Below are 27894 nucleotides of genomic sequence, written 5' to 3'. Positions count from 1 at the left end.
TTTGCAATAGCTACCCATTTATAATAAACAGACCTCGTGCTCGGTGGAGAATTTACTTCCCCGTCCAGGAAAAATGAAGTTCCTTATTTTCACTAAAGAGGCTGTCTCCAATCAACACCCGCCCTCCCCGGGGAGAAGACTCGGCACTCTTCTCCCTGCCACCTCCTGCTTACAGCGTAAGGCTGACGCCCCACACCCTAGAATCGCCCCACTTTTCGACACCCTGCTGCACGGGTCGTGAGGCTCTGGGGGAGAGCGGAAGAGGCCCGCGTGTAGACCAGGGGGGCGTCCGGCCAGTGGGCACCAGGCTGCCTCCGCCTGCCGGGGATTCAGGGAGACGAAAGGGGAGCGGCGAGCCCCACGCCACCCCTACTTACCCACTTTGTCCTTCCCGTACTTGTGCCCGGCCACCTGATGCGACAGGGGCACGCAGCCGTTGAGGAAGCGGAGCCTGCCGCCCGCTGGTTTCGGGGCGCTCTCAGAAACTGCCTCGCTCGCCGGTGGGATCCGGATTTCTCGGGGACCAGGCGCCTCGAGCGGGAGGGGGGATGGTGGCTCCGTTGCCATAACCGAGAGCTGAAGCTGTTGCGGCAGCGAGGGCAGGAAAAAAAATAGGGCGGAAGGAGGGTGAGCCGGGGAACCCTGGGGTCGCTCAGACTCGGCCGTAAGGAGGCCCGGGGGTTCCCGCGGCTGGTGCCCGCTGAGGCCAGGGGAGGGGGCCCATGATGCCGCGGAGGCAAGGGCGCTGCCCTGCCCAACTCCCGGCGGAGCACGGACACCAGGTCCCACTGCTCTGCCTCCGCGGCTGCCAGCCCGGGCGCAGCCCAGAGACGGAACCCAGCCGAGGCGCTCCCTGGGGCCCTGCCGAGGACGACGGCCCCACCTCCAGCGCCCCCGCCCCCTCCCGCCGTCCTCCAGTCCCCTCGGCAGCCGCGCGCGCGTCAGCACCACTCGTACTGCCGCGGGCGAGAGCTTCCGACCGCGCGCCCCGCGGCCGCTGCGGCTACTGAGCATGCCCACAGGCCGCCCGACGGGACCCCCTGCGGCGGGGTGGGGCGAGGCGGGGCAGGGTAGGGTGGGCCCCGGGCACATGACGGAGACCTGCTCGGGGTGAGCACTCTCGCGGTCCTTCACTCCCCAAACCACAGGCCAGCGTTAAGAAGCCATCAGCGCCGTTGTGCTTTCATTCATTCAGGGCGCATTTGAGCGTTTCTGGGGAAAGGCTCAAAGGCCTGAGGCTTCTAGTTGTGAGGAGCGGTCAGTCTCGTGTTAGGAGAGTTAAGAGGCCGCTGCAGCGCCAAGGGTGGCCTACCCCTTAACTGCAATCAACCCCCTCAAACTCCCACCCCACGCAGAAACGACAGAAGTAAAACCAAGCATCTTCTTAGAAGACGCGCCTTCAAAACACCCTTCAAATTAATCCTAGCCTCTCCCTAAATTTGTGCCCCCAAACGGCTCTTATTAAAGAAAAAAAAAAAGGTTTGGAACCGACACTGACCTAAGACTGCAAAAGTCAGAAAATAATCTGAGTTTTTTAAGTGAGCATTTTGAAGAAATGAGTCCTTTTCCCCCCTCTCTCCCACTCGACCCTTATCGCAGGTTCCAAGGTCCTCAACCGATGACTGGGTCAGAGGCAGAGAAACGGATGTACACCGGGAGCAAGAAGAGATTCTGGGATGGGACTATGCTTGATTTGCGTCTGGCATTTTATAAGAAACCTAGACCTGGCCTTGCAGGACTGGCTACGAAACTTCGTAGCCGCACTAGCTACGAAATTTTTAAGTAAAAAATCTTAGATGTCTGACTACCGCAATTGTCCTCCTAACACCTGTACTAAGCCTCTAGAAGCCCCACACACCTGAGAAACACGCAAAACCCGGCCTGGATTTCCAATCCCCAAAACCCTGCCTCTGGGCTCCAAGACCCCGCCCCTCAAAATTGCGCAAACTCAGTTGCTACCTCTCTAGGTCTCTTCCTCCTCCCACCTCCTGCAGCTGTCAAAATCCGGACTGTAGACTTCCTTGAGGCCCGGGACACAGCTCTGCGCATGCTCAGCATCCGCTAGCTTGGATAATACGCACGTGCTTACGGACTGCTTCGGCGCCTGCGCCGTAGTTGCCTGGAGTCGGTGCCCTTAGGCCGCGTTTCGCACCTTGACTTAGTCGGTCATCGCTAGGCTGTTTTCAGTGTCCTCTGCACTCCTAGCAAGCGACTGCGCCATGAGTCTGACTTCCAACGTAAGAGGTGAAGTGGGGCCCGGGAGTGGGTGAGGCCGGCGGCCTGCGCACCAGTTGCTGCTTAGTCAGCACCTCTCTGGGATGTTACCGCTGCTCTGCGTACCGGCCGGACCTGTAACCTTGAGATGCATAAGGGCTTGTTCTTGGCCGACCTGCGGGCTCCCTGGGCCGAACCGGGAAAGTGGTGTGGATTGGTGGTATCCGCGGCCATAATTGGCGTGGGGGGCATACAGGCATCTACCCAGGTCTGGATCACTTTTCCACTAACCAAACCCTGAAACCTGATGATACCGATGCTAGCTTTTCTTGTTCTCCCTTGAGACACTTCTGTGTTCTGAAATCAGGGAGCTTGGAGAAAAGGAAAGGAAAAACAAACAAAAAACCTGTTCCCTCTTCTCACGTTTAAATCACTGTGTAGTTAGAGCGTGTATTGCCAGCAACCCTGAAGAGATGCATGACTAATCACATCTTAGTTTTGCACTTTTTTTTTAAGAGAAGAAACCCAATTCGGGATCTTAAGTTTTCCCAGGTTTTCCTTATGCCTCTGGCATCTGGCGCTTCGTGGCAGTGGTCCAGGAGAGAGGATTGAAAACTGAGCTCATTGAGCCTTCAGTTTTTTCAGCCTTGCTTCCACTGTGCTGGTACCTAAAGATTGGAAAGGTTGCTTCACAGAAGGTCAAATTAAATTAAGAGACTTTCTAGAAGTCAATGTGAACTTCATTTCTTAGAAATTGGAGGTGGTAGTACAGTTATTAATATAATATTATGTACCAGCTATGTGATAATATGTGATCCCTTTGCCCAATATAAAAACGCCACACCTCAACATTTAGACACCTATAACAGTAGTTAAGTCGAGGTAAAGAGATTGTCTAGAAGTTAATTAAAAGTAGCCCCATTAATTTATTTAGTACATATTGAGCACCAACAGTGCCAGAATCTGTAAAAAGGTTCCTACTAATATGAGCCTTAATTTTGTAGTAGATTCCATGAATTGGAGGACTCCACTTATGTGACAAAAGTTGTGTGACAGAGTGAGGGTGACAACCTATGAATCTCTTAAGTTACTAATGAGGTATGTAGGAGGTGATTATTTGCAAAAATTATTTGAGAGGATAGTCATTGTAAGTCTCAAATTGAGGCACCTTGGTATGTTAAAAGTAGGGAATGATTTTTGCGTTTTGTTTTTTAGAAATCCAAACCTGTACTTTATCAGGAATAAAACTATTGTGTAAAATAAGATATTCATGTGATTCAAGCCACTGGTAATATTATAGGAAGGCAGCTTGCACTTCTGTGATATAGGTAGAAAGATTCCAAATGTGTCTTTAAAATGTGGAGTTGTTTTGTGTAAGTGCACACTAAACTCTATTGAAGTAGCATACTATTGAAATATGAAATAGGTGAGTGAACCTTAGGGTTTCTTAATACAACCTACAGGCTAATCTCTCTTGCAATCACCACAGATTTGTTTTTAAATCTAACCATAGGGGAATCTAAAGGTGACTTTCCCTTTAGTTTGCAGTTTTCTAAGGGATAGGAAATTGCTTGGTGAAAAGGGCTGTTAATATTGAAGTACTCAACTTTGTTATGAGAAGCAGCTACTTTTTATTTCACCTAAAAGCATGAAGGTTGTTGTGAGGACTGTCATGAGCCTTTGTAAATCTTTTCTTCCAGCATCTTCTTTCTCAAATATAGTCGTATGGCAGAGTAGGGAAAGACAATGTCTTGGGAATTCACCTCATAACGATTGGAGTCAAGTTGCTTTCTCAAATTTTAAACCAAACCTATTAGTTTATACAGATTGAAAGTCATTTTAGATCATTTTATTTTGGGGAAGACGACCCTGTCTCTACTTAGTTAAATAAATTAATAATTATAAAGGGCTTAGAATGATTTTTGATAATGGTAACTGCTGTATATGTTAGATAATAAAAGGATATGTGTGTGTATGCAGAATTCTTGTTTGTATTCGGAAGAAAAAATCCAATTTAACTAAATATTTAGAAGGCCTTCCTTAACCTGCTCTCCCCTCAAGTCCCCCCCTTTTTTTTCAGTTTGCTTTATCCTCAGGCTACAAAATAGGTGTCCACCTATCTACCTTTGGTTTATTATTCACCCCAAAGCTTGAACACTACAATGTATATAACCAAAAGGAAACTGCATAAATTCTTATTCTCTGATTTTTATATCCTTGTCTATTTTATACAGCTGATTCAACAAATGCATTGAGTCATTTAAAGTAACTATTTAAGGGGTTGGTTTTTTGAGGAAGAATGTGCAGATCTGACTGAATAAAGAAGTTCCTATGGGTTATAAACAAATAACAGGGTGGGGTGGGGTTTTGAGGAATGCAGGGGAAACAAGACTGGTTCTTGGAGCTGAGTAAATAGGAGTTCATTAGAGCATTCCTTGTGTATATCTGAAATGTTTCATAATAAAGTTTTATTTTATATCTTAGGAAATAGTTCACACTTTGATATAAGAGGTTAAGATGAGGCCAAAGAAAAGTTATTCAGTGTAAGAGCAATGTGTTGGTCTAATAGGCAGGTGGAGCATGAATTCAAATTAGTAATCTATTATTTCTTTTTACTCAATTTATATTGAACACTACGTGTATGCCAGGCCTTGAGAGAAAACATTTCCAGGTACAGCCTACCAATCTGGAGGAGACCCAAGGGAGGGAAAAATTTAAACACAACTCCCCTCCCCCTCTCCTGAGATGAACATTCTGATTTTGTGGCAGTTGACACTGGGCTGCAGAGGACAGTTTGGGGCAGAAAAGGGGCTAAAGGAAAAGAAGCAGGGTGAGATTACCAAAATAATTCCTACACTAGAGAAAAGCAAAGGAATAGGTTATAAACAAGGGTGTGGGATCTGGGGACAAGTTCATATTTTCTCTCTCTCTGAATAATTCTAATAGAGAAAACCAGAGATTACATATAGTAGGCTAAGGGAGGAGTAAGAAGGGGAAGGATTATTTAGCAATGTATTTTCTGTATGTTGTTCTTTTCATTGGCTTATTCGTGGTCTTTGTGTAGATAGAAAGCATTGTTAAATAAGGGTGGATAAGCTGGAATTTGATCTAACTAAGAATTCTGTGCCTTGAGAGATGTCTATAGAAAGTGCAAGTGAGTTATAAACCAGAAGAGAAAGAAATAATGATCAGGATTTTTTTGGACTCCAGAATGTCTGAAAGTTGCTTGTCAACTAAAATATCTTTAAAAATTGGGTCTCGCCAAAGTCCTTTGTTGTCTCTGGTTTTTAATAGGCATATATACTACCAAGGACTAAATGTTACTTGAGTCTTAAATTTTTTTTCATTTTAATTGTTAACTTTTGAATCTACCATCATTCTTATCTATTTTTATATAGTTTCCTTTTCTTCTTGTCCCTAGTTGTCAGTGACATCCACAGCTTTTTGCCAGAAAAGACTGATTGAGGCTACATTTTACATTTGTCCCTAGTTAGATTAGAGAATTAGAATTTGGGAAGGGGAAGAAGAAGAAATGGATATTCTTCTGTAATTTTAAAAACTCACTGGAGCAAATACAAAGCCTTTTTTTCTAGTGTGTGTGTGTGTGTGAGAGAGAGAGAGAGACATTTATGTAGGGTCATAAGTGACCCTTGTTAGGAAGTAGGGTCACAGTGCATGTTTTTTTTTTTTTAAGATTGTATTTATTTATTTATCTTCAGAGGGGAAGGAGAGAGGGAGAGAAACATCAATGTATGGTTGCCTTTCGTGCGTCCCCTGCTGGGAGTTGGCCTGCAGGGAACCGGCCTGCAACCCAGGCATGTGCCCTGACTGGGAATCGAACTGCGATCCTCTGGTTCGCATGCCCACGCTCAATCCACTGAGCTACACCAGCCAGGGCCTTACAGTGCATGTTTTGATTCCCCTTGGGCCCAGCCACTCTTGGATGGTATCTTGGATGGAGTCAGTTTCCATTTTTTTCATTTGCTGTTGCCTCTTTTTTATGTCAGTTATTCTGTCATTTCTTCCCCCATCAGAATATCCAGGGGGAGTAAATTCAAAAAAAAAAAGCTTACCATACCATGGTATGTGAATTTGACGGGTAATAAAAGAGTGTTTTAATGGATGAGAAGGTTTTTTGTGTGGTTTTTTTAGTTTAAGGTAGAAATTTCTATCAGATTCTCCTTTTTATATCAAATTAATGCTAGCCAGTTGGAGGTGTTCTTTGGGTCTCAGGATTTTTTGTAATATGGAAGCACCATTAAAATAAGCCTGTTTGAGATTACCTTATAATTCACCTAAAAAGTAAGGTGTGACTAAGACCAATAGTATTTAAGGAATTGTGTTATTTTAGTCTTTCAGGATATTCCTCCTTTCAGATTCTTCCTAAAGATAATATTCAGCAAACATAATTGAACATAGACTACACAAAGCAATATTGTAGCCCATTTTATGATAAATACATTAACTATTCAGAGTGGCTTTCCCTTATAGAAGAAGTGGATTGCCGTAGCTCCTGACATAGAATATTTTCTCAAGGAGCTTCCATGGTAAATAATGCATCAAAAAGGAAGGTCATGAATGAAGCTAAAAATCAGAGCAAAGTTTTAGCCCTGCTTGGAAGTGCCACAGGGAAGTACTGTGAAACAGTACTAAAATTCAAGACAAATCTTCACAAAATGTGCAGTTAAAAAACGTCCTCCAGTAAGGCCAAAGGTTTGAAGCTGTCAAATAACTTATTAACTTGTTTTCTCAGTCATGCAGCACTTGGAAAGGGCATAGGGTTAATGTTTATTTTATGGGATTATAGCAAGGAGAAATAGAAATGCTGGGGGAAGGAAAACATACTAAATTACTTTGTAGAGAAAAATACTGTGGTTGAAAATAGAATCCAAGGAATATGCTAATTAGAAACTTGATAAAAACTAAATTATTAAATAAGCTAAGAGAAGGCCAAGATAAAAGAGACTTAAGTGTGAGAATGGTTGTTCCTTTCCTTTAGAATTCTGTAAGATGAGCTCCAGTTTTATGTAAGGCACTCTTGGGTACAGTGGTTAATCACATTAGGGTAATAAGAAACCTGACTCAATATTGCAAACTTAGCCATACGGTTCATTATCCACTATATGTTTTTATTTGGCCTTGGAATGTGTTTTTTATACTTATCTCTCTAGGGCTTTATTTGATAGTCTGGGAACTTATTTCAAACACTGTGAAGATCTGACTCAGGAAGTGCTGGGAAGCAGTCCAGTGTGTTTATCCTGACCCCTGTGCGACTTCTTCCTGCAGTCTGCTCCGTGCTGGAAATAGACAACTCTCCTCTGAGGCTGAGGCTAACCAGACTATGCAGAGCTTTCTCCTCTCCAACATTCTCTGGAAATGGGGTAGTTGTTAAGTGCTTGGATGTCTAAGGACTACTTGAAAAGCTATATTGAAAGAATAAATAGGTGGCCTGTTAGTCAAGTGAATAATTGAGCAGAAAAATGTCAGTAAATTTATTACTTTTTATTATTCAATTACAGTTAACATTCAGTATTATTTTATATTAGTTTCAGGTGTACAGCGTAGCGGTTAGACATTTATGTAATTTGCGGAGCGATCCTCCCACTGGTTCTAGTACTCACTTGCACTGTAGACAATTATTACAGTATTATTGACTATATTCCCTGTGCTGTACTTCTCATCCCTGTGACTCTTTTTGTAACTCCCAATTAGTACTTCTTAATCCCTTTGCTTTTTTCACTCAACCCCCAAACCCCCAAAATGTCATTAAATTTAAAGTGAAGTTTGTTGGGAATTCAGAAAATCTTCCACTGATAGATAAGGGAAATTTAGAATGTATTAAATGAGAATAAAACTGTAATATTCATCATGTTTAATATTAAATTAGTATATTCTGATTTTTATGTTAATGAGACAGCACTTGGATATTTAAAAAAACAAAAAACAATTTTGAAGGACTTTGAAGCCTAGAATCATGCTAGATCTATTCCTTTGAATGTTTAATATTAAAGGGTGGTTTTGTTTTATTGGGGGTTTTTTGTTGTTTTTCTTTGGATACCAGTCCTGTTTGTGGTTATACATTTTAAAACCCCTAAAGGACTTACTATTCAAATGAATTCTGAGTCATTTTGTTGACATAATCACCACCTGACTTGGGGTGGCAGGGTAGGGGGAGTCTGTCCTATTTGTAGTCTGAATTTTTAAAATATTTTTTAAACAATAGGTATCTGCAGACTCACATGTTATTTTAATTTAAGATTTTGTTTGTTTATTTATTTTTAGAAAGAGAGGAAGGGAGGCAGAAAAAGAGGTAGAGAAACTTTGGATATAAGAGAGAAAACATAGGTCGTTTGCCTCTTGCATGTGCCCTGACCAGGACCAAACCTACAACCCAGGAAGGTGCCCTGACCAGGTTTCTGCAGCCTTTCGCTTTGTGGGACAGTGCCCAGCCAGCTGAGCCACACTGATCAGGGCTCACATTTATTTTAAATCTTTTTGTTAACTCTTAAAAAAGATTATTAACCCTCGTTTTTCGTTTTCTACCTATAAAATGATTTTTAAGTTTCCCTCTTCTATTTTAATTTAACTGTCATCTCCCAATCCAAAATACACAATTGCTTATGAGTGAGCTGGGTAAAGTCTTAACAACATCTTACGCTAATGTGTTCTGATCATTCAGTTAACATTAAAAACAGACTTTGACTATTGGGATGCTTAATACTCAAAAAATTGGATTTCATGAACATCTATCTATGTTAAATTATTAGCATATATTTTGATTTTTATAATTATTCCTGTTTCTTTTTCCTACTCTAGTTGAATGGATCGCAGCAGTTACCATTGCTGCTGGGACAGCTGCAATTGGTTATCTAGCTTACAAAAGATTTTATGTTAAAGATCATCGCAACAAATCTATGGTTAACCCTAACATTCAGAAAGACAACCCCAAGGTCGTGCATGCCTTTGACATGGAGGATTTGGGAGATAAAGCTGTGTACTGCCGTTGTTGGAGGTCCAAAAAGGTAAGGGAAACAAGTTCTTTATATTAGTACCATCTTTAATGTAATATTCTTTTTAAACTATTCTATCAAACTGGTATCACCAGATACTGTTAAGACACAGCTTATTTTTTCCTTTTTTTTTTTTTTTTTTTTTTTTATAAGTTTACAAGCTTTTTTTTTTAAGATTTTATTTATTTATTTATTTTTAGAGGGGAAGGAGAGAGGGAGAGAAACATCAATGTATGGTTGCCTTTTTGTGCATCCCCTGCTGGTAGTCAGCCTGCAAGGAACCGGTTTGCAACCCAGGCATGTGCCCTGAGTGGGAATCGAACCGCGATCGTCTGGTTCGCAGGCCCGCGCTCAATCCACTGAGCTACGCCAGCCAGGGTTTTTTTCCTTTTTTTAATGGATCCTGTTCTCTGTTTTTCATGTACTCTTCAAGAATATAGTTACTAAAATGTATAACCACTGTACAGTAAAATTACATCATGGTCTCATTGAGTTCAGGTGAATGTAACCACATTCTTAGCCAAAGAAGAGAGAAAAACCCCTTTACTCTTAAGATTTCCTCCTCGAGTAGATCTTAGCCTTCCTTTATCCTATGGAAGGAAATATGCAGCCCAAATACAGAGAAGCAGAAGAGGTCAATTCTTTTTTTTTTTTTTTTTTTTTGAGTTTTTAGGCTCCTGGATTCCAGTATAAGTTTCAGAAATTTTGAGATAAAGTTTTGGTAAATTAGCCCTGGAAAATTTTTCTGTGGTATACATTGACCCTGTATCCTAAGCTTCCCTTAGGCAGCAGCTTGTGCAGTTAAGTTATAACACTGGAGTTTTAAAAATCTTACTTTCTTTTGTGAGAATTGCATTTCATTAAGTTCTCTGTGGAAGTGTCATCTTTGATTCCTACAGCTTTTGACAGTGATGACAGCTGCTGATCTAAAGATGGTAAAATGTTCTTCTAAGATTATCTTGAAAAGCTTTGTACACTGAATGACTTAAGAATTTCTAGTGTATGGCGAAAACATAGTATGTATTACCACTGTTAGCATTTAAATAAAATGGATTTTGCTAAAGATGACTTCATTCGGACTAAGAGAATAGACAATACAAATGAGGTGTCTGGCCCTGGCCAGATGTCTCAGTTGGTTGAGGCATTTTCCCATGCACCAAAAGGGTTACAGGTTCAATTCCAGGTCAGGACACATGCTTGGGTCATTGGTTTGATCCCCAGTTGGAGTGTGTGCAAGAAGCAAGGGATCAATGTTTCTCTCTCACACCAATGTTTCTCTCCCCACTCTCTCTCCCCTCCTTTCCTCCTTCCCGCCCCCTTCCTCTTTAAAAATCAGTAAGCATTTCCTCAGGTGAGGATTTTTTTAAAAAGATATCTCTATTTCAGGAAACACATTATTTGAGGGACCCCTTCCGACAGTGGAGAGCTGTGATCACAAATCAACATATTACATACTAGGCACTGGGAAGCATATTCTACTAACCCTCTTCTCCCAATACAATTGATGTTGTATAATCCAGTGGTACAGTGCTTGGATTGTGACATTGTGTCTAAAAAAACGCCTGATGGGCATACGGAATATGAACCAAAAATTAATAGTGCCATTACAACAAGTTTTATCTTAAGAAGAGCACTGTTCATTAGGAATGTGGGGTTGTTTGAAAGTACTAGTGGGATTGCTAGAAAATAATCCTCAGTAATATTCTATACACTAGCTCTGGTTTGTTTTTATTTATTTTTTATTTTTTTAAATATATTTTATCGTTTATACCATTACAGTTGTTCTATTCCCCCCCTTCATTCCCCTCCACCCGCACACTCCCTCCCCCACCATTCTCCCCCCCTTAGTTTATAACCACATGTCTCAAGTTCTTTAGATTCTATATTTCCCCCACTATTCTTGCCCTCCCCCCTATCTATTTTCTACCTACCCTCTATGCTATTTTCTGTGCCTTCTCCCCCCTTCTCCTCCTCCCACTCCCCTGTTGCTAACCCTCCATGTGTTCTTCATTTCTATGGTTCCACTCCTGATCTAGCTGTCCTCTTGGTTTGCTTTTGTTTTAGGTGTGGTTGTTAATAACTGTGAGTTTGCTGTCCTTTCACTGTTAATATTTTTCATCTTCTTTTTCTTATATAAGTCCCTTTAGCATTTCATATAATAAGGGCTTGGTGATGATGAACTCCTTGAACTTGACCTTATCTGAGAAGCACTTTATCTGTCCTTCCATTCTAAATGAAAGTTTTGCTGGATAAAGCAATCTTGGCTGTAGGTCTTTGGATTTCATGACTTGGAATACTTCTTTCCAGCCCCTTCTTGCCTGTAAGGTCTCTTTTGAGAAATCCGCTGACAGTCTGATGGGTACTCCTTTGTAGGTGACTGTCCCCTTATCCCTTGCTGCTTCTAGGATTCTCTCCTTCATTTTAGTCTTGGCTAATGTAATTATGATGTGCCTTGGTGTGTTCCTTCTTGGGTCCAACTTCTTTGGGACTCTCTGAGCTTCCTGGATTTCCTGGAAGTCTATTTCCTTTGCCAGACTGGGGAAGTTCTCCTTTATTATTTGTTCAAATAAGTTTTCCACTCGTGGCTGTTTCTTTCCCCCTTCTGGTACCCCTATAATCCGGATGTTGGAACGTTTAAAGATGTCCTGGAGGTTCCTAAGCCTCTCCTCATTTTTTTGAATTCTCATTTCTTCATTCCTTTCTGGTTGGATGTTTCGTTCTTCCTTCTGGTCCATTCCATTGATTTGAGTCCCAGTTTCCTTTCCATCGCTATTGGTTTCCTGGACATCTCCCTTCATTTCAATTAGTTTAGCCTTCATATGTTCCTCTAATTTGTGACTATAATCAACCAGTTCTGTGAGCATCCTGATAAACAGTGTCTTGAATTGTGCTTCTGAGAGGCTGGCAATTTCTCGGTTGCTGAGAGTTATCGGCTCTGGGACTTTGAGTTCTTGCGCCATCTTTTGGGCTGTTTGTGCCTGTTCTGGAGCAGGATCAGAGCCCTAAGGTGTTCACTAGAGCAGGGCAACTCAGTCGCTGAGTTGTGACGTTGTATGTGGGGGCGGGGTCAAAGAGGAACTATGGCGTCCCATCTACCGCTTGCCACCGCAGCCCCCACCGGCGCCGCAGCCGCCACCGTCACCGGGCCCAAACGCTTTGTTCCACTGCACTCGAGTGTGCAACCGCCGCCAGCACTCGCCCCCTGGGGCCTGCGTGGTCCGCCTCACTGTGTGCGAATGTGCGACTGCGGTTAGTCTGCCCCACACCCTGGGTCCGGGCCACTTGCGCGCCTAGGTCTGGGGATCTTTCCTGCCCGACCCAGCTCTGCTGCTGGCTCTGCCCCTCTTACCGTCCCCGTTGAACGGTTAGTGGTTGTCGGACTTCCATATAATTCAATTTCTCTCTTTTGGCTGTGTCTTTGTTCTCCAAACCTTTCTTGTATTCAAACTTGGTTTTGGGAGAAGGCACAGTGCTTCCACCTATGCCTCCATCTTGGCGGAAGTTCAGTTTGTTTTTTAAAACTGTGCTTATATAGGTTTCATTCTCTTGTTACCCACCAAAATATAGAAAATAGTACCTTTATAAATTAGAGAATTTCTAAGTCAGAATTGTAATAGTTCTTCAGTGATTTTATTTATTTATTTATTGTTATTATTTTAATCCTCACTGAGGATATGTTTATTGATTTGAGAAAGAGAGGAAGGGAAAGTGAGAGAAACATAGATCAGTTAGTTACCTCCCATATGCACCTCGACTGGGGATTGAACCCACAACCTTTTGGTGTGTGGGACAATGCTCCAACCACCTGAGCTGCCCAGCCAGGGCTAGTCAGTGATTTTAATTCATTCATTTCATGTCTACTGTATATGCATGCATGACCAAGTTAAATAATAAAACGTCGGGTATCATAGATGTGTTAGTGGGTACAGTACCAGGGCTTTATATAAAAAGAAGAGCTTACACTCTGGGCTACAATTTTCTGGGAAGGCATAGTGATATACATGGGGGTTAAATTGCCCCAGAAAGATTGGTAACATTTGAATAAATTAGCAAGCATTGGAGACATTCTCAAAATCTGGAAAAGACGCATATGAGCAAAGGAGGAATCACTGAAGAATCTAGTCTGGTCCTCGCACCTGCCTCCCCCCAGAAACAAGGCCAAATGGGAGAGTCTTGAGTATACCAGTGTAGAGTTTGTGCCTCCAGACATGGAGGAGCTTCTTGTTAGGGATTTCAGATGCAAAGTTACGAAGTTTACACCAGGGTGCTAGCTGTGGGAATGGAGAACAGTGAAGAGATACATGAAACGTGTTGAGGAAAGGATCGGCCAAATGCAGTGACTGCTTTGTGGGAGAGATTGGGGGAGAAAAACTGATGATCATGGAAGTCTCTAGGCCTGTGGGATTCAAAGAGATGGTGCCATTAACAGAAATAAGGAATGCAGGGTGAGACGCTGATTTCCTAGGATAGTGATAAGGAGTTCAATTTCAAAGTGCATTAAAGGTGACATTTGAATGGAAATGCACAGCAGGCGTTTTGAAATGTGGGACTAAAGTTGAAGCATGGGGGTTAGAGATAGAAATCAGCAAAACTGATGAGTCAAGCACAGGAATGAAACCAAAAGGTCCTTGGCACAGATAAAAATCAAGGACTACTATGAACACTTAGAGAATTTTCTGCATTTTAGAAATAGGAATAAGAGCTAACAAAGGAAATGAAATGGGCCAATTAAAACAAAACTAAAAATATCGTGACTTTACAGTGGAAAGGGGGAAAAGTTTCAAAGATTTAGTTGTCAACATCAGCTTGTGCAAAGTCGACCTGCTGAGTAGATTATTATAGTAAGACTATTGGATCAAACAATTAGTCATTTGACCTTTTGGTGTCATTTCAACAGAAGAATAGAGTAGAAGCTGTGTCCAAGTGGGTTAAAGTGTAAATTACCAATAAAGAAATGCTAGCAGTCTGAGTGCATGTCAGATTTTCAGTAAGCGTGACAGTGAATGGAAAGAAAGATAACGAGTAGCTTTAGTGAGCTGTAGTGCTTAGCTTTGAGGTCAAATAAAGGTATTACCTTGGTTGGGTTTTCCCAGAAGGTAAAGGGCCAGTAAAATAAATATGTTCTTTCATGGACTAAAATCTCAAGTATTTCAGGAAGAAACAAATATACAGATGCTAGTGATTTAAATGTTTATTAGACTTTATAGTTCAACATAACATTCCAGGATTATTCTTGCATGATACAGTTTAGAGTTTCCCTGTGGTTAAACTAGGGATCACCATTGCCCGTAAGTAGACTGTAAGGAATGGAGTGCCAGACCGATCATTTTATTTTCAATTTTCTCAGTCTTTTTTATTCATTTATCTTTTATGGCATTAGTGATCCCCTTTGCATCCAGCATTTGCCAATTCTGAATTTTGACTGAATCTCGAGTACGTTTTATTCCCAGAGTGAATTAAGAATTCACGTTTTGTTCAAGTTAATGGACGTTCTTTTCTTCGTGCTACTTCGGAAGCTCCCCACATTCTTGAGGTTCCTAAGATTATCACACAGGTGCCAAGGCACACACATGTCAATGCACAGAAGACTTGTAATTAATACCTTTGATTAGATAGCTGTGTTGAGTTTATATTTGGTAATTTTTCCTTATACAACCCAGTTGTGTTTACAATAAAATGTAAATGACTCTTACCTATTTCAAAAAAAATGTTATTTGCAATATAAACTTTATTTTAATCCTAATTCACTCAATGTACAGTTGCTGGTTTTCTGTGTGCATCTAACATTAGCAATCTTCCCAGACCTGATGAATCAGATCTCTTAGTAATGTGTAAGAAATAATTTTTAACATACCTCATTCCCAGGCTTCCCCCAAGATTGGTATGCCTTCTGCTATTTCAAAAAAATTCACTCGTTCCATATTTCACAAAAGGGATATCCATATATAAAGTAAGAAGGAAAGAAGCCAGTAGAGAAGAAATTATTAAAGCAAGTACAAGGAAAGATATTATTTGAGACTTTGAGAGAGTGGTATCTTCAAAGAGGGTAGAAGGAAATGAGACTAAGCACAAATGTGAAACTCAGCCTTAAAAAGGAAGAAAGATAGTCTTACTTTTGAAACAAGAAGATAAAGGAACTTTGGTGTAAGAGAAGAGTATGCAACATAGTCTTGCTAGATTCCCACCCCACCCCCCTTGCTTCAGGTAGGTTGTTATATCATTTGCTGGGTTGTATTCCTGCCCATTCCAGTCAACATCCAGAGCTCAACTGAAATTGAAGTGATGTGCAACTGCACATACCATGTAGAATCATTTTCTTTTATTTACAACTTCAGGGACTGAGTTGTGGGTTTTTTTGTTAGTGGTGGGCTTGTTTTTGTTTTGAGGTGTATACATTATAGAAAGTCTTCCTCCTATTAATAGTTTGGAAGTGGGTTGCACTGAGTCCATTTTTTTCATAGAAACAATATCTAACAAACATAATAGGTCCCAATAGACCAAGGCTGTGTGTTTGATCCCTGGTCAGGGCACAGACAAGAATTAACCAATGAATGCATAAATAGTGGAACAACAAATCAATATTTCTCTCTCTCTCTCTCTCCCCCTCTTCCCCCCTTATCCCCCCTCTTTCCCTCTCCGCCTCTTACCTTCTCCTCCTCCCTTTTTCTAAAAAATAAATTTTTTAAAAAACACATAATAGGATATTTTCTGAGTGTTGGTCAATCCATAAAAGGACAGTTTTGTAAAATCTTAATTTCCGTTTAAACATTTTCTTACTGTAGCTACTATCTTACATTTACCAAAGTAAGTACATAAAATGGTATAAAATGCCATATTCTCTCAGGAACTTTGAAGAGCTCACTGCTTTTGTTTTCTTTCTCAACCAAAGCAGTCCTGTTTCAGAGTGGTTTATGGTAATAAGCCAGAATGGCCCCAGGCAACTTCCTTAGGAAATATAATCCAAATTCATTAAAAATACAAAGTTTAGAGAAGGAAAATAAAAAAATTTTCTTTAGCTGTTGCAGACAGAAAAGATAATTCAAGGAGGAATGTGTATTTCCATTTTGAATCATCCTAAAAACAGAAATATCATAACTTAAGATATGGGGCTGTTAAAAAGAAACAAATATTGTGTTTTTTATGAAGACCCTGATAATGTTGTCAGCTTTCCAAGTGAAAAAAAAAGATCCTGGTGTTTGTTTTTTCTCTCCCCCAAATATTTATTCCAACTTCTCATAACTCTCTTCCCTAGTTTTAAAGATATTTCAGATTAGTGGATATATAGTTTTTAATTGGTGTAACAAACATAATAGAATATTTTCTGGACATACAGGAAATTTGGCCAATTTAATCACAAACTTTTCTTCAGGGTATATTAATAAACAAAGACTGCCACCTTAGAACAAATTTTAGAATTAACTGTGAGCTCAACTTTTTTCACCAATTATTTGATCTTTAAGTATTGATACTATGTGAACTGAATTAAACATACCCTTTGCATTTTTATAATTTCAGTTCTTGGCTAGACAAATATAACAAATTTCAAAATTTTAAATGTAAGAAGTTTAATAAAATTTTCATGTTTTCATTACATTATTATTTATTGCAAAAACTACTATACCTAGGTTATGTTTGAAAGTATTTATCAATCATTTTCTTTTTCCTGAATAAAAAAAGTTAAAATAAGACACTTTCTGAAAAACATTGTTACATAATTTATTATTTGAATTTTAATGCCAAGTAATTACCATTCATTTATACTATATTAAAGGTCATGAAGTAATTTCAATAAATATATCCCATTGACATGTACAAAACATTTCTAAGAAATTGCTCATCTTATTTTGAAATAACTTATTTTGGCTTTTGGTTGAAAATAAAATGTTTGTTTCATAACTTAACATGAGAAATCCCTAATGTGTAAATATAATGAGAATACTTGATCTTCACATGAACTTTGGGACATGATTCTGACTTAGGTCAATAATTTCTGTGGTTAAGCAATAATAGAAAGTGTTATTAATATTAAGATACCACTCCAAATATTTTTCCATTGCTGGTGTGGCTCAGTGGATTAAGTACTGGCCTCTGAAATCAAAGGGTTGCTGGTTCAGTTTCCAGACTAGGGCACATGCCTGGGTTGTGGGCCAGGTCCCCAGCAGGGGGTGCACAGGAGGCAATGACGCATTGATGTTTCTCTCCCTCTCTTCTCTCTCCTTTCCGCTCTCTAAAAATAAATAAATAAAATCTTTAATATAAATAAATAAAAGATATCAGTGCCTCTGAACAAATGGATGTTTAATAACTAGTTTACATTTTAAAGGCGTAAAAGCTTTATCTACTTCATAGTATGGAATTTCCTGGATAAATAGGATCTACTACTTTTTTAAAATTTTTTTAAATTGACGTTTGAATACAGTTGTCTCCATTTTCCCACCACCATTTTCCCTTGCCCTACCCACCCCACCTCCCACCCTCAATCCTACCTTCCTTTGGCTTTGTCCATGGGTCCCTTATACCTGTTTGTCTACCACCCTTTCCCTTCTTTCCTAGTTATTTCCCTCCTCCCTCCCCTCTGGTTACTGTCAGATTGTTGTCAATTTCAATGTCTCTGGTTATATTTTGCTTGCTTGTTAATTGTTAATTAGGTTCCCCTTATAGGTGGAAATCATGGTATTAGTCTTTTACCGCTTGGCTTACTTCCCTTAGCAAAATGCTCTCTAGTTCCATTCATGTTGTGAAGGGTAGGAGCTCCTTCTTTCTTTCTGCTGAGTAGTATTCCATTGTGTAAATGTACCACAATTTATTGATCCACTCATTTACTGATGGGCACCTAGGCTGCTTCCAGCATGTGGCTATTGTAAATTGTGCTGCTATGAGCATGGGGGTGCATAGGTTCTTTTGAATTTGTGTTTCAGGGTTCTTAGGATATAATCCCAGCAGTAGAATTGCTGGGTCAAAAGGCAATTCCATTTTTAGTTTCTTCAGGAAATGCCATACTCTTCTCCACAGTGGCTGCACCAGTTTCCATTCCCACCAGCAGTGCAGTAGGGTCCCTTTTCTCCACATCCTCACCAGCACTTATTGTTTGTTGATTTGTTTATGATAGTCATTCTCGCCCGTGTGAAGTGGTATCTCATTGTGGTTTTAGTTTGTATCTTTTTTATGGCTAGTGATGCTGAGCAGCAGCAGCCTTTTGTATGTCTCTGGATCCTCTGTATGTCCTTCTTGGAGAAGTGTCTGTTCAGGTCCTTTGCCCATTTTTTAATTGGATAGTTTGTCTTCCTGATGTGGAGTCATGTGAGTTCTTTATACATTTTGGAGCTCAAACCCTTGTCTGAGATACCATTGACAAATGTATTTTTCCATACAGTTGGTTCCCTTTCATTTTGCTAATGTTTTTCTTTAGCTGTGTAGGAGCTTTTTATTTTGAGTGCAGTCCCATTTGTTTGTTCTTTCCTTTATGTCCCTTGCTCTAGGGGACATATCAGTGAAAATATTACTACATGGAATATCTGAGATTTTCCTGCCTATCTTCTCCTCTAGGATTTTTATGGTATCATGACTTATATTTAAGTCTTTTATCCATCTTGAATTTATTTTTGTGTATGATGTAAGTTGGTGGTTGAGTTTCATTTTTTACATGTAGCTGTCCAGTTCTCCCAACACCATTTGTTGAAGAGGCTATTTTTATTCCATTTTTTGCTTCTGCCCCCTTTGTTGAATATTAATTGACCATAGAGATTTGGGTTTATTTCTGGGCTCATTACTTTTTAAAGAAATATTTACAGAGGATCCAGAGACACATGAAGAGATGCTCAATATCACTTGCTATCAGAGAGAGGCAAATTAAAACCACAATGAGATACCACTTTAGACCAGTCAGAATGGCCATCATAAACAAAGCAACAAACAACAAGTGTTGGAGAGGTTGTGGGGAAAAGGGGACTCTAGTCCACTGTTGTTGGGATGCAGACAGGTACAACCACTATGGAAAACAGTATGGAATTTTCTCAGAAAACTAAAATTGGACCTGCCCTTTGACCCAGCAATTCCACTGCTAGGATTGTATCCTAAGAACCCTAAAACACCAATCCCAAAGAACATATGCACCCCAATGTTCATAGCAACACAATTTACAATAGCCAAGAGTTGGAAGCAAACTAGGTGCCCATCAGTAAATGAATGGATCAAAAAACTATGGTACATATACGCAATCGAATTCTATGCAGCAGAAAGAAAGAAGGAGCTCCTACCTTTTGCAACATCATGGATGGAACTGGAAAGCATTATGCTGAGTGAAATAAGCCAGGTTAAAGGACAAATACCATATGATCTCACCTTTAACAGGAAGCTAAACAACAAAACAAACAAGCAAGCAAAATATAACCAAAGACACTGAAATAGAGAATAGGCTGACAGTGACCAGAAGGGAGGGAATTTTAGGGGAAATAGGGGAGGGATTTAGAGGAACATATATAAAGGATACATGGACAACAACTGAGAAGGGTGGAAATGGGAGGGAGGGGGAGCACGGGGGTGGGATGGGATGGGAGTAATAGAATACTGTACTTGAAAAATAATTAAATAAATTTGAAAAAATAAATTAAAAATTTTAAAAAGAAATATTTACTTTTTACTTGTTCATTTTTTAAAATGTGATGAAACAATTTCAGTTTTTAGGCAGAAACAGATAATTATAAAAAGTATATTCTTATTTTTGATTTATGGCTTTGTTAATCTTTTATAAGATTTTCTTTATTTCTCTAGAGATCTCTCTCCCATTTTTGATTCTGTATATGGAGGAAAATAATTTGAGAAAATTAATTAGTTTCTAGTATTGTTAACAATGAGATTAAAAAAGAAATAAAAGTGAAGCATGCTACATCACTACATTCTTTGAGGCTTTTTAATTTACAGATATTTCATTTTCTAGAAATACATTTTATAACTTGTGTGCATAGAACTTTACAGCAACGTGTTTTGTGTGAGCTATTTATAAAAATGGATTCTTTTACCATGTAAACTTTTATTCTCACTGTACCATCATCTGTTTGTTTATCAAACATATGCCACTTTGAAATGCTGTTCTTTGTAGTAGGATACATTTTAGCTTGATTTGTTCTATGGCCTCTTTTCTCATCTGTGCCAAATAACCTGAAAGCATGGGGTTATGTTTTTACTGCAAGGATTTGTTTTTAATATGAATAAACTGTGTACCATATCTTACTGACCTAAAAAAAGAAATAACATAAGCTCTATATATATTACATTTATATTACCACCTGTACCAACATAGAATTTATACCTGGATGTATAAGATATTCTGAAAACCATTAGGTTTTCTGTAATTTTTAACTCAATTATATATAAATGATAAAATTAAAAATGAACATTATTAACATCAACCAAGTATTATTTTAATTTTAGAGGAGACATTTCTAATATCAAGGTTTAAGATTATATACATTTTATTGTCCAGTTTTAGCTATTAGAAACTTAGACCCCTCTTCACTGTGAGTTATGAGGTAACTTTACCCTTAAGGCCAAGACTCTTGCTACTTTACTCTTCTAGACCTGTTCAGTGCAGTAGTGTACCTTATTGTAAACATGAAACCCTAGATTCTAGAGTGTAAGTACATTCCAGGCATCAAAAGTAAGACAAAAGATGCTAGCTAGCCTCATTTATCATGAAATAGAAATAAAAGCTATACATATAGAAAGAAAGAAACAAATAATTTACTGGTAGTTGGACCTTCTAAGGGTAAAATCCAGAGGAGACACCCAAAATGCTGTTGAGTTCTTATTTTTATTTAACAGCAGGAAGGATATATTTGCAAAAACCAATAATATATATGTGGTGTGTCCAGAAAAAGTCCAGCTATTGTTAATATAACAGGAATGGTTTGCGCAACCCCAGCATAACCTGTCTGCCAAGGAGAGTGGACTGGAATGCGCATGTGTGAACAGTGATGACTTTACTGGACTAGTCAGTGGGGCTGGTAGATACCATTGAGTGAGCATGTGTACTGTGTAGTTATCACATTCAAAATGACTGAGCAAATAGAGCAATGAATCTCCATCGGATTTTGTGTTAAGCTTGAACATTCCTCCATGGAAACTATTGAGACGATACAAAAGGCTGCAGCTATGGACTACTGGTGATTGGCAGCTTCATCACGACAACATGCCCACTCATGCATCATACCTGGTGCAGAGCTTTTTGGCAAAACATCAACTTATCCAAGTGACTCAGCCCCGTACAGCCCAGATTTGGCACCCTAAGACTCCTGGCTTTTCCCAAAACTAAAATCACCTTTGAGAGGGGAAAGATTTCAGACCAACGATGAGATTCAGGAAAATACAATGGGGCAGCTATGTATACCTAGGGCAATTAAGACAACTGTATGAGGTCCTAAAGTGCTTAGTTTGAAGGGGACTGAGGTATGATTGTCCCGTGTACAATGTTTCTTGTATCTTCTTCAATAAACATCTCTATTTTTCATATTGTGTGGCTGAGTACTTTCTGGACAGACTTCATATGTAGAGAGAATGCAAATGAAAATATACCTAATTATAATAACTGAAAGAACTTAGGACAAATAATCTTGTCAAAATATGCATGAGATCTGAAAACAAAAACTACAAAAGAAATAAAATAGGATTTGTCAAAAAAGATTCTCATGTTTATCTGGAGAAATAAATAGATAAAGGATAAACAAGAACGGTTTAGTAAAGAAGACTAGTATAACGGAAAACTAGCCCAATTTTAAGTATATTTTGTTTATTTATTTTTTAAGTTATGTATTTTTATACAGAAGGGAAGAGAGGGAGAGAAACATCAGTGTGTGGTTGCCTCTCGTGTGCCCCCCGCTGGGGACCTGGCCCACAACCCAGGCATGTGCCCTAGACTGGGAATCGAACTGGCGACCCTTTGGTTTGCAGGCTGGCGCTCAATCCATTGAACCACACTGGCCAAGGCCCAATTTTAAGTATATCTTAAACACAGCTATTATCCCAGTGGAAAAGGTTGATGAATATGATAATCTCGAAACTTTATATTGGCATTTTATATTTTATTTTGTTAAAATTATGAGGGTATAACAATTTAGGAAGCAACCTCTAATATTGAAGCAACGAGGTCTAGAACAGCATTTTGCAAAGTATGCCTTATAGAACACTGTAATAATGGATAAAGTTAAAAGTCTCCATAATCTAGTCTGTTTAGAAGAGTTTGAAAGTTCTGACAAAGATGGAGGTGTAGACAGAAACACTTTGCTTCCTCAAACAACCAAAAGAAGGTTAACAACCAATTTAAAAACAAAGAACAATGAGAACTGCCCAAAAATTATTTGCATGGAAGTCCAACAACCCAGGAGTTAAAGAAACATTCATCCAGACTGGTAGGAGGAGTGGAGACAGGCAGCCAGGGTGGAGAGGATGCCCGGCAAGGCAAGGAAGCAGACGACACAGGCAATCCCACATTCGCGTGCAGATAAACTGGGAGGAACAACAGGAGAGCAAGACAAACGAAACCCAGGGTTTCAGTGAAGGAAACTAAAGACTCAAAATCCCTGGCTGAAAAAAATTGTGGGGGTTGTGGTGGCGGGAAACTCCCAGTTCACACAAGAGTCCATTGGAGAGGCCCATAGGGTCCTAAAATGTACACACACCAACCCACATGTGAATAAGTACCTGAAAGGGCACAGTGCATTTGAGAGAAGTTATGGAAAGTGGGGCAAGAACCAAGCAAGCACCATTGTTCCCTGTCTGATCCCTCCCCCACACACAGTGCCCCATCACACTAAGAGGATTACCCTGCCGTGGCAAATACCTAAAACTCCACCTCTTACCACTTAACGTACCACACCAAGACAAAGATATATGGCTCAAATGAAAGAATAGATTGAAACTCCAGAAAAACAACCAAGTGATGAGGAGATATACATCCTGTCAGATGCAGAGTTCAAAACACTGGTAATCAGGATGTTCCCAGAATTCATTGAACTCAATTGCAAAATGAAGGAAGAAATGAAGGCTACACAAGTGAAATAAAGGAAAATATACAGGGAACCAATCATGAAGGGAAGGAAACTGGAAATCATATCAACAATTTGGAACAAAAGGAAGTAAATAAACATCCAACTGGAACAGAATGAAAAAACAATGCAAAAAAAAAAAATGAGGAGAGGCTTAGGAACCTGTGGGACAACTTTAAACTCTGTAACATCCGAATCATAGGGGTGCCAGAAGAGGAAGAGCATGAAATTGAAAACTTATTTGAAAAATAATGAAGGAGAACTCCCTCAATCTGGCAAAGGAAATAGACTTCCAGGAAGTCCAGGAAGCCCAGAGAGTCCCAAAGAAATTGTACCCAAGGAGAAACACACCAAAACACATCATAATTAAGTTACCCGAAATTAAAGATAAAGAGAGAATCTTAAAAGCAGCAAGAGAAAAGGGGACAGTCACCTACAAAGGAGTACCCATCAGACTGTCAGCTGATTTCTCAAAAGAGACCTTCCAGGCAAGAAGGGGCTGGAAAGAAGTATTCCAAGTCATGAAACACAAAGACCTACATCCAAGATCGCTCTATCCAGCAAAGCTTTCATTTAGAATGGAAGGGCAGATAAAGTCCTTCTCAGATAAGATCGAATTCAAGGAGTTCATCATCACCAAACCCTTATTACAGGGATGTTAAAGGAACTTACAGAAATGTTAAAGGGACTTGTCTAAGAAAAAGAAGGTAAAAAACATGTATAGTAAAATGACAGCAAATTCACAATTATTAACAACCCACCTAAAACAAAAACAAGCTAAGCAAACAACTAGAATAGGAAAAGAAAGACAGAAATGGAGATCTCATGGAGGGTTAGCAACAGGGGAGTGGGGGGAGGAGGAGAAGGGGGAAGAAGGTACAGAGAGTAAGTAGCATAGATGGTAGGTAGAAAATAGGAGGAGGGTAAGAGTATGGGGAATGGAGAAGCTAAAGAACTTACAAGTATGACACATGGAAATGAACTAAAGGGGGGAAATGTGGGTGGGAGAGGATATGCAGGGTGAAGAGGAGTGAAGGAAGAAAATGGGACAACTAATAGCATAATCAATAAATTATATAAATAAAAACTGAACAGCTAGACCAGGAACAGAATCACAGAAATGGAGATTAGACATCTGGCCAAGATGGAGGCATAGGTAGACACACTGTGTCTCCTCACACAACCAAAAGAAGGACAACAATTTAAAAACAAAAAACAACCAGAACTGACAGGAAATCGAACTGTATGGAAGTCTGATATCCAAGGACTTAAAGAAGACACATTCATCCAGAAGGGTAGGAGTGGGGGAGACGGGCAGCTGGGCGGAGAGGACGGGGCAGGCAAGGCTGCAGCTGGCTGACCCAGTGAGGCAGTGGCTGGTGGAGTCAGTGGTCCCACAGATAAACCAGGAAGAACAATTGGGGAGCAAGACAGACCGAGCAACCCAGGGCTCCAGCACAGGGAAATAAAGCCTCAAACCACTGATTGAAAACACCTGTGGGGGTGGAGGCGGCAGCAGGAGAAACTCCCAGCCTCACCGGAAAGTTCATTGGAGAGACCCACAGGGTCCTAGAATGTATACAACCCACCCACCAGGAATCAGCACCGGAAGGGTCCACTTTGCTCTCGAGTAGAAAGGGAAGTGACTGAAATCCATCAGAGAGTGGAGCCAGCGCCATTGTTTCCTCTCAAACCCCTCCCCCACATACAGCGTCACAAGGCAAGGATGTGGGTTGCCCCGCCCTGGTGAACACCTAAGGCTCCGCCCCTCACACGTAACATGCATGCCAAAACAAAAAAAAAATGGCTGAAGCGAAAGAACAGATCAAAGCTATGGAAAAAATACAACTAAGTGTCAAAGAGATAGCCACCCTATCAAATGCACAGTTTAAAACACTGGTGACCAGGATGCTCACAGAATTGATTAAATTTGGTTGCAAATTAGATGGAAAATGAAAGCAACGCTAAGTGAAACAAAGGAAATGTACAGGGAACCAATAGTGATGGAAAAGAAACCGGGACTCAACAGTGCAGACTAGAAGGAAGAAACATTCAATCAGAAAAGAGTGAAGAAACAAGATTGAAAAAAAATAGAGGTGAGGCTTAGGAACCTCCATGACCTCTTTAAACGTTCCAACATTTGGATTATAGGGGTACCAGAAGGAGAAGAGGAAGAGCAAGAAATTGAGAACTTATTTGAACAAATAATAAAGAACTTATCCAATCTGGCAAAGGAAATAGACTTCTAAGAAGTCCAGAAAGCTCAGAGAGTACCAAAGAAGTTGGACCCAAGAAGGAACACACCAAGGCACATCATAATTACATTAGCCAAGACTAAAATGAAGGAGAGAATTGTAGAAGCAGCAAGAGATAAGGGGACAGTCACCTACAAAGGACTTCCCATCAGACTGTCAGCTGATTTCTCAAAAGAGACCTTCCAGGCAAGAAGGGGCTGGAAAGAAGTATTCCAAGTCATGAAAGGCAAGGACCTACATCCAAGATTGCTCTACCCAGCAAAGGTTTCATTTAGAATGGAAGGACAGATAAAGTGCTTCTCAGATAAGATCAAGTTCAAGGAGTTCATCATCACCAAGCCCTTATTATATGAAATGTTAAAAGAGATTTATCCAAGAAAAAGAAGATTAAACATATGAACAGTAAAATGACAGCAAACTCACAGTTATTAACAACCACACGTAAAAAGCAAACTAAGGAAACAACTAGAACAGGAACAGAACCACAGAAATGGAGATCACATGGAGGCTTAGCAACAGGGGAGTGGGAGAGAGGGGGAAAAGGTGTAGAGAATAAGTAGCATAGATGGTAGGTAGGAAATAGGGGGAAGTTAAGAATAGTATAGGAAATGTAGAAGCCAAAGAACTTACATTTTTGACCCATGGACATGAACTAAAGGGTGGGGGGAATGTGGGTGGGAAGGGGTGTGCAGGGAGGAGAGGAATTAAGGGGGGAAAATGGACAACTGTAATGGCATAATCAATAAAATATATTTTAAAAAAGAAAAATGGAGATCTCATGGAGGGGGAGAAGGAGAATGGAGGAAAAGGGTACAGAGAATAAGAAGCATAATAGGTGGAGGTTAAGAATGCTATAGGAAATGGAGAAACCAAAGAACTTACATTTTTGACCCATGGACGTGAACTAAGGTGAGGGTGGGGATGCTGGAGGGTGAGAGTAGTGCCGGGTGGAGGGAGTGAGGAGAAAAAAGTTGGGGCAACTGTAATAGTGTAACCAATAAAATGTACTTAAAAATAAACAATGGATATCATAGAAAAAGAAGAGTTGGGTTTAAAATAGTTTTTTTTATAGCACAAGCTTTTGCAAAATATTAATGTACGTTGTGAAACTATATATGTGTGTTTTTTAAACATATGATGAAATCATATCAGAATATATTATAGCACTCCACTGGAGCATGCTCTAGGAAACACTGTTAGCAATTTAGTTTTGTCCCTTTTCCCCCACTGGACACAAAATGTCTGTTATATCTAAAATGTGTAATCATGATAACAAATGTAAATCAACCACATTTCTAAAACAAGAAGACTTCATAAATGTTGTTAAAAAGAAATGTATGAAGGGAAATGTATGATACTAAAAAGGCCTTTTGTATGAGAGGGGAGGAATTAAGGGCATGAAAAAAACAAGCAAAACAAAAAGGTTTAAGGAAAAAATTCTACAAAGTAATCAACAAAGGATAATATACAAATTGATTGTAAATAAATGAACTTAGACTCTTACACATAAATAGTCAGTGGATATAGAAAGGATTACTAGTATATAAACATGGAAAAGGTTTTCGAAATCCATAATCAAATATCACAAAAGGAAATGCTATTGTATATTGAGTCATCATGTTATATATGTGAATCAGACGTCGCCCCTTGCCAAATATAGTACTGCATTTGTGATTAGACACTTCACATTCTCTTTCTGTCTTCCTAGTTCCCACTCTGTGATGGATCCCACACAAAACACAATGAAGAGACTGGAGACAACGTGGGACCTTTGATCATCAAGAGAAAAGAAACTTAAATCAATGGTTCAATGCTGCAAACCAACTTGTCTTGATTGTTTAATTAGAATGACGACCACTTCTGTCTAATTCGCCTTCTCTGGGTTCTAGATGTGATCCATTGCAAACTGCTGCTTTCGTATTCATGGCATTTGCCGTACTTGTTGGCCACCATGGTGCACAGTTGTTTAAACAAAAACAAAAAAAGGGAAAAAGTGAAAGCAACATTGTGGCCTGTGGGTTATTTTGGTCTTGGAAGGATCCGTTTCTTTATATTCAGTGTAACCACATTAGAATATAGTTGTATGTTGAAGTTAAAGTAATAAATTATTCTCAAAATCATGAATATGCAAATTTACTTATAATAGTCAAGAAAAAGTATCACCTTCTATAACTTAGTTAACCTAGAAAGTAAATTGAGTGTGTTCAAACTACATTAATCTCAATACAATGTAGGAAAAGCCTGTTATGACCTTGATTTTCTTATTGACAGTGGTAATGACATTGAGAAAATACAGCTTCTGTGTTTTCCCAGTTTTTAATCAAAATGAACTTTGAATGTTATTTGCTTATTTAGAAGTGGGCCAGGTCAATAATA

General features: G+C 39.7%; 2 protein-coding genes across 4 annotated transcripts in view; one reads left to right on the top strand and one right to left on the bottom strand.

The window, feature by feature from the left end:
- IPMK (inositol polyphosphate multikinase) overlaps positions 1-873 on the bottom strand; it is a 46515-nt gene extending 45642 nt beyond the window's left edge. For both annotated transcript variants that reach the window (XM_037062759.1, XM_037062760.1), the window contains exon 1: positions 378-873. In XM_037062759.1, the coding sequence (XP_036918654.1) occupies positions 378-567 (190 nt within the window). In that variant the 5' untranslated portion in view covers positions 568-873. The remainder of the gene's footprint in view (positions 1-377) is intronic.
- On the top strand, positions 59-27638 carry CISD1 (CDGSH iron sulfur domain 1). 2 transcript variants are annotated; one of them, XM_037062761.1, is made up of 3 exons: positions 59-176; positions 9031-9236; positions 27227-27638. In XM_037062761.1, exons 1-3 carry the CDS (start codon positions 74-76, stop codon positions 27314-27316), a joined length of 399 nt encoding a protein of 132 aa, XP_036918656.1. In that variant the 5' UTR covers positions 59-73; the 3' UTR covers positions 27317-27638. The 2 variants fall into 2 exon arrangements, with proteins under 2 accessions (XP_036918656.1, XP_036918657.1); XM_037062762.1 differs by lacking the exon at positions 59-176 and adding an exon at positions 2060-2244.
- Positions 27639-27894: the final 256 nt, after the last annotated feature.

Source organism: Sturnira hondurensis, unplaced genomic scaffold (genome assembly GCF_014824575.4).
Source record: "Sturnira hondurensis isolate 20B ecotype Veracruz unplaced genomic scaffold, ASM1482457v3 Scaffold0014302, whole genome shotgun sequence".
Lineage (NCBI taxonomy): Eukaryota > Metazoa > Chordata > Mammalia > Chiroptera > Phyllostomidae > Sturnira > Sturnira hondurensis.
Note: the sequence above shows the minus strand (reverse complement) of the source record. Positions and strands in the feature narration are given on the sequence as shown.

What these genes read in the sequence shown, in the direction of transcription:
- CISD1 (XM_037062761.1), top strand. Translation starts at nt 74, where the DNA reads ATGAAGTTCCTTATTTTCACTAAAGAGGCTGTCTCCAATCAACACCCG. An exon ending in TGCCACCTCCTGCTTACAGC is followed by an intron (nt 177 to 9,030) that starts GTAAGGCTGACG and finishes TTCCTACTCTAG; the next exon opens with TTGAATGGATCGCAGCAGTT. An exon ending in GTTGTTGGAGGTCCAAAAAG is followed by an intron (nt 9,237 to 27,226) that starts GTAAGGGAAACA and finishes CTGTCTTCCTAG; the next exon opens with TTCCCACTCTGTGATGGATC.